Genomic DNA, 7,010 nt, shown 5'->3' with positions numbered 1-7,010 from the left:
CTGAAGAGCCACAGCTTTGTCAATCCTTAGCTGAGGCTGAAGGGCAGCTACCTCCCAGCGTCGAAATTCTGGTGCTGTGGTGACATTGAGCAGGAACTCCATTAGAACATCACTACAGAAGACCGAAGCTCAGAGTTACCAGTCAAAAATTTAAAACGAACATCCATTCTACATAACTGTAATGCTTTTTATTAAACTTTAGGCAGTTTGTGAATAACAATCCAAAACCAACATCAGAGGTCATGCCACACTGAAAAAAGAAAAAAAAAGTAGAACTGAGCATCTAAGTACTTCTTTAAAAGCAGATCTTCTAAATAAACACAGGTACTCACACATCATCCCGCAGGCATTCCACAGTATAGGCCATGTTTTCCCTTGTTGACGTCACGCTGAGTCAAAAATAAATTACAGTGAATTATCTAAATCAGAAGAATAAGCTTTCTCTTATATCTTCATGAAATCAATCTTTTGGAAAAAATATTTTTAAGTACAAAAAGTATAAGTAATAGTAAACAAAAATATGCACACTCAACTGAAGATTTTAACTATTTAAAAAAATCTTAAAAAAGAAAACAGTTAAGTATTTCAACTTGACAAAAAGGAAGAAAGTCCTGACATATTACACTTGGATAAACCTTGAAAACATTTTGCTCAGTGAAGTCAGTCAGTCATGAAAAGGTAACACGTACTATTTGATTCCACTGATATGAGGTACCTAGAGTAGTCAAAATCATGGGAACAACACAGAATGCCGCTTGCCTGGGGCTGAGGGAAGGGAAGGTGGTGTTTCATAGCTACAGAGTTTGGGTTGGGGAAGATGAAAACATTCTGGAGATGGGTGGTGGTGATGGTTGCTCACTGACACTTACTGTTACAGAACTACACATGTTAAAGGTGGTACATTTTATCCTATATGTATTTTACCACAACTTAAAAAAGGCAATTTTAAAGTTGAAGATCTCTTTGTATTCTTCCCAGGCTCTCACACTTTCTCCCACTTGAGACAAACATAATTATAAGCGTTACATATTATTTTGTTAAAAACCTCCTCATACCTTCAAAAAATCTTAAAAATTGTTTTCCAAAAAACATTTTGTTAAGTCTGCCATGTTGATACAGACTGAATTCATCTCTTAACTGCTGTTCATTCCTAACTGTAGTAGTCCCAGCATATTATTGTATCATACTTTACTTATCCACCTCTTTAAAGACAGGCATTTAGATTGTTTCCAGTCACAATATAAAGAATTCCTTTGTGCATGTGGATTAAAAACTGTTAGGTTGAAGAATATGCTCATTTTTAATATTAATTGATATTTCTTGATTCTTTCCTAAGTAGCTGTATCAACTCATACTCCTACCAGCAGTATAAAATGGTTTTGAACTGTTGATTTAAGATCATTGTTTCTGGGCTCTTCTGGGAACAGCCTATTCCTATCTTTGTTCCTATCCATTTACTCTTTGGTTGTTTTCCTAATTTGCAGTTCTTTATTTTTCCAAATAATCCTCTCCATATTACATATGTTACAAATACCTACTTTTAGTTACTTAGATTTTTACTTTCAGGCATAAAGACGTTTTACATTTACGCAGTCAAATTCATCAGTCTTTTCCTTCTTGTGCCTTAAGAAACTGTTAACCACCTTGATAACAGAAAAGTTCCTTTACAACTGATCATCTTATGGTGTTTTCACTATTTCCGATTATTTATTTTTAACAAACCTTAATTTACCACCAACTGCTTCAATTCCACGGGTTATCTTGAAAGATGAAGCTCCTTTTGTAGTCTTGGAAAAGAAAAAAACAACCATTTTTGGTATTTTTTAATGCCAAGTTTGCCAAACGTGACTTTATGTCAAAATCTAATGTCTGTCATTAAATTCAAAGGAACACTAACTAAAAATACTGCCTCTTTTTAAGATATGCCCAACAAAGTTGACCCAAAGGCACAAGTATAGATTTTTATATAAAGTATTTAGATAAAAATTCAATTATCAAATACATGCTTGTTGGATTCATCAATCTATTGTGAGAGATTTGCATATGGGAAAAAATAATTTTCAATTTCTGGCACTTTTTAAAAATTAAAAATCTTGTCCTTTTTTTGGTACATGATTCTTTTATTTTTTAAAAAATTAATTAATTTTAATTGGAGGCTAATTACTTTACAATATTGTGGCGGTTTTTGCCATACATTGACATGAATCAGCCATGGATGTACATGTGTCTCACTATCCTAAAAATGTTGTCTTTTTACTGATTTCTTATGCTCTGGATGGACACTAATTTACTGCTTCCCTGTGATAAGTATCCTGTGATTTTTCATGCTATATTAGGGGACTGTATTTGAAAACATGCCCAAAATTCATGTCTACCCAAGAACCTACAAAAGTGACCCTGTTTGGAAATAGCCTTTGCAGATGTAAATATTTAAAATGAGGTCATGCTGGATAAGTGTGCCCTTCAGTAAAAGGGATATTTGGACACAGAAACACAGACAGACAGGGCCACGTGAAATCAGGGGCAGATATTGGAATGATGCAGCCGCAAGCCAAGGAATGAAAAGGACTGCTGGCAACCACCAGAAGCTGTGGGAGAAACAAAGGCAAGATTCTTCCTAGAGCCTTCAGAGGGAGTATGGCTCTACTGACACCATGACTTTGACTTCTAGCCTCTAAAACTGTGACAGGATAAACTCCTGGTGTTTAAGCCAGACTCTGTGAAGTAATTTTTTATGGCAGCTCCAGGAAACTAACACAGGGGTGTTGCTTTTAGTTCTTCTTTTCTGTAGGACCAAGATATCACAGATTTCTAAACACACGGAAGTAGTCAAGATGCTTACCAAACTGGATGCAAGACGAAGCAAATGAGAAGTTCCTAAATTGTTGGAGTTCTCATATCTGCTGCCTGCTTTAATGAACAAACCAATTCTTGATGCAGGAGCATAGTTTTCGAGAGAAGCAATCACTAAACCATTTGGTAACCTGGTAAACTGTATATAAGATAAAGCAGGATGTGATTAATGTCTTTATATTACCAAGAACAGTAAGGCGTGTATGTGTCCAGTGAGTAACTCAGGGGGACTAACCTCAAGGTCCTGAGGATGTGGAGGCACTCCTGCAGGGGCTGCTGTGGCTTTAACTTTAGGAGCAACTTTGAGGGAATAAAATCTCTAAACACAAAAAAAGACAGGTTACCACATTTCTCAAAAGAATAGTGCATTGTATCTGAGTTGGCCCAAGCAATAGAGGCTGTTCAGTGGTAAATAAACTCCATGGGAGGAGTCAGCTGATTAACCTATTAACTCACCCACCAGTTTACCATGCCACTCTTCAATCTCTATTGTTGATCTGTATAGCTTGAAGGAACGCGGAGTTGAACATGTTCATTTCTTATATCAAGATTCACTGCATTTTCTTTTACCTTTTAACTACCTTATTAGAGCTCCAAGTGGTCCTTTCTAGGCTCTAATGCTTTGGAACTTTTTGAAAAAGTGCAGAATAGCCACATTCATACCTTTTTATAGATTTTAGCATTACTGCTTCTCTTATCTGCCTAAAGAGTCTCATCTTTTTAGTCTACTTTCCAATATGACTTCATTTCCTTAATCATTTTAGTAACCTTTAAAAAGCATATCAAAGAAAACTTCATCCAAGCGCCCAAATATTTCCTATAGTATCTTCACTCTCTTTTGTGCTACATTAAGACTACACAACTAAAGGGTTTTTTTTTTTTTTTAATCTTCTTTGACTAATATACCCTGAGACTAACGATAGGTACACCCACAGCAGATTCTCAAAATGTAATATGCAGCCAGGGGAAGGGATCCTCTTAAACGTCAGATAATGGATCCAAAATGTGTAATTTTATTTAGCTTTTTTTTTGGCGAATGATATACAATACCACAGAATTAATTCTGATTATGTCTAAGGATCATAAGGTTACTAGTGGAGATGTTGAGAATTAAACCTTAGTACTCCCAGGATTAAATGAACATGCTGCCTGAGTTTCCCAAGGAGTCCCTCAAAGGCTGCATTGTTCCTACTTCATGTTGTCCAGGAGGGCTGCTGGTTGTGCATTCAGCTTCAATGCTGTACTATCGAAAAGTTGGTTCCTAGTTTACATTTGCTGTTCAGTTCAGTTCAGTTGTTCAGTCGTGTCCGACTCTCTGCGACCACATGACCACCAGGCCTCCCTGTCCATCACTGACTGCTGAAGTTTACCCAAACTCTTGTCCATTGAGTTGGTGATGCCATCTAACCAACTCATCCTCGGTCGTCCACCCTTTTCCTCCTCCCTTCAATCTTTCCTAACATCAGGGTCTTTTCAAATGAGTCAGCTCTATGCATCAGATGGCCAAAGTATTGGAGTTTCAGCTTCAACATCAATCCTTCCAATGAACACCCAGGACTGATCTCCTTTAGGACGGACTCCTTGCAGTCCAAGGGACTTTCAAGAGTCTTCTCCAACACCACAGTTCAGAAGCGTCAATTCTTCTGTGCTCAGCTTTCTTTATAGTCTAACTCTTACATCCATACATGACTACTGGAAAAACCATAGCCTTGACTAGATGGACCTTTGTTCACAAAGTGATGTCTCTGCTTTTTAATATATTGTCTGCTGCTGCTGCCGCTAAGTCGCATCAGTCATGTCTGACTCTGTGCGACCCCACAGACGGCAGCCCACCAGTCTCCCCCGTCCCTGGGATTCTCCAGGCAAGAACACTGGAGTGGGTTGCCATTTCCTTCTCCTATACATGAAAGTGAAAAGGGAAAGTGAAGTCGCTCAGTCCTGTCTGACTCTTAGCGACCCCATGGACTGCAGCCCACCAGGCTCGTCCATCCATGGGATTTTCCAGGCAAGAGTACTGGAGTGGGGTGCCACTGCCTTCTCCAATATGTTGTCTAGGTTGGTCATAACTTTCCTTAGCGCTTTCAAATTATAAATTACAATTAGCTTTGGTTTATTATCATCAATTTCATTTGCTGGGTGTGGTACAGTTAACTCTACTAGTGATTCTAGCTTTTGATTTTTCCAGAAAGTAAAAAATTTAAGATATGTAGGCACATCAGATGCTAAGGTAGATTTAGGTGCTCTCCTCTCAAATGTGCCTGAGCAGTGACACTTTGTTGATAAAGTACTTTCTATAATTTGTTCCATTCAAACTTGTTGCAAAGAATTATCCTAGTAACTGTCCATACAATTACTGTTTTAATAACGAAAGATGTACACATTTATTCTTATGTAAAGTATGTGCTGTAAGTAGAAACAACAATTGCTTTCAAGCTTACTGCAATTTGCTTACACTGGTCCTCTTCAACTCTGTTACCTTTGAGTTCTTTTTTCTACTGAAAGGTGAGGATGGAATGAATGGAGGTTTTGAGGTCTTTGGCTAGTCCAACTGGACTTCCCTCTAAGGGTTATTAAAATCACCGGTTAGTTTAGGGGTGCTAAGAAGGTTAAGAGAATTACAGTCTAAATCATGGTCATTTGTATAATTCAGTTTATCTATTTAATTATTAAGTACCCGGAAACTCCATTCCCTGGTTTTTCGAACCTTCTAGTAGATTACTACGTTACTTAGCAACCCAGGCTCTCTTGGTATTTCGAGCTGGATAATTCTGCTGTGGGTGGCTTTGAGCCCTGAAGGATGTTCAGCAGTAGCACTCCTCCGGCTCTCAGGTTGTCACAACCAAAATCGTCTCTAGATATTGCCAAATGTCCCCTGGGGGCAAAATTGGCCTCGAAGTGTTGTTTTAAACTCAGAGGTTGAGACTGTCCCCTCTTGATAACCACCAGTCCACAATGATATAACACTGATACTGGAGTTTTCCCCAAGTGACAGCTATGTGTCAATCGGACATGGAGGAGGAGCCTTAAGAAGCTCTAAAGGGAAGGCCAAGAACCTCTCCTGGATAATATTAAAACAAGATCAAGAAAAGCACACTTTATGCAGCCAGGACACGACAGTAACAATCAAGTTCCAGGTTCACTGAAAAACGCTATACAGGTATTAGCTCATTTTTTCCCTTATGATTTTACTCATAAGCCCGCTTAACAGTTGGAGCAGCTGATGCTACATGATGTGCCAAGAAACAGGCAGCAGCTGATAGGGTAGGGATGGGGGACTAGGTCTACACCGGCCTCCTGTGACCCATATCTCATGGTCTCCTTCACCTGCACGCAAGTGCAGCAATGACCTTCAAAGGTGTCTCCACCGAGTCGCTTCATCTCTGCTCTCAAGCCCCCTCTCTCTCTGCACGTTTTCCTGCATTAGGTCTCCTCTGCTCAGAGCATGAGCGGGCCTTCCAAAGCCTGACCCACCCAGCCTGGAGCCCAGTTGGCCTCCAGGGAGGGTTCAGCTGAAGGGCAGAACGAAGCCCAGGGCCCAGGGGCCCCAAACCAGGCAACTCCGGTCCGTATGACCTTGCTGACCATCTGCTTTCCAACCCTTCCCCAAGCCCGCCAGCTGTGCTCACCGAGAGGGACCCGGCTCTGGTTAACAGCTTCATTGCTCAAGATTGTTCTGAGCCTCGGTCACTGCCGCCTTAGAGAAAAGCAAGATGGTGGCGGACAGCGGCAGTGGCCCAGCTTTCCCTGCGACACTCTTTCCCACGTCTCTTACGTGAGGGACTCTCTAGACGACCGGCTGCGCTCTACTGCTCCTTGGAGGTTGGGCCAGTCCAATTCCTCCAAGACATAGGATGCGGAGACGCATAATTTCATAAGGGAGTATTTAGAAGATAGTTTCAGTTACCGATTTTTTAGTTCTCTTCCTGGCCTGGATATCCACTCTGTAATCTTCTGACTACTCCTGCGACAGCACATAGCAGCCTCTCTCCCTCCCCCCTGCCACTTTGGATTCTCCCGATCCGGACTGTCCAATGAAAGAGTCGGGTTCCTCGATTCCACCCGCGGCGTCTGGGCTCGAGCCATCTGAACTCCGGGACTTCCCGCTCCGTAGGAGCCGGCGGCTTTAGAAGACCTTCCTGTATCTGCTCTTCTGCAGA

At 40.7% G+C, this 7,010-nt stretch overlaps 1 protein-coding gene across 1 annotated transcript in view; it reads right to left on the bottom strand.

Moving 5' to 3' along the window:
* Nucleotides 1–6,620, bottom strand: part of LOC104986557 (cytochrome b-c1 complex subunit 2, mitochondrial) — a 26,924-nt gene extending 20,304 nt beyond the window's left edge. Inside the window, exons 1-2 of the mRNA XM_010837178.1 lie at nucleotides 6,480–6,620; nucleotides 3,089–3,172 (exon numbers count right to left, since the gene is read on the bottom strand). Coding sequence (XP_010835480.1) covers nucleotides 3,089–3,172; nucleotides 6,480–6,512 — 117 coding nt within the window. The 5' untranslated portion in view covers nucleotides 6,513–6,620. The remainder of the gene's footprint in view (nucleotides 1–3,088; nucleotides 3,173–6,479) is intronic.
* Nucleotides 6,621–7,010: the final 390 nt, after the last annotated feature.

The sequence above is a fragment of the Bison bison genome, unplaced genomic scaffold (assembly GCF_000754665.1).
Source record: "Bison bison bison isolate TAMUID 2011002044 unplaced genomic scaffold, Bison_UMD1.0 scf7180017864072, whole genome shotgun sequence".
NCBI classification, from domain to species: Eukaryota; Metazoa; Chordata; class Mammalia; order Artiodactyla; family Bovidae; genus Bison; species Bison bison.
Note: the sequence above shows the minus strand (reverse complement) of the source record. Positions and strands in the feature narration are given on the sequence as shown.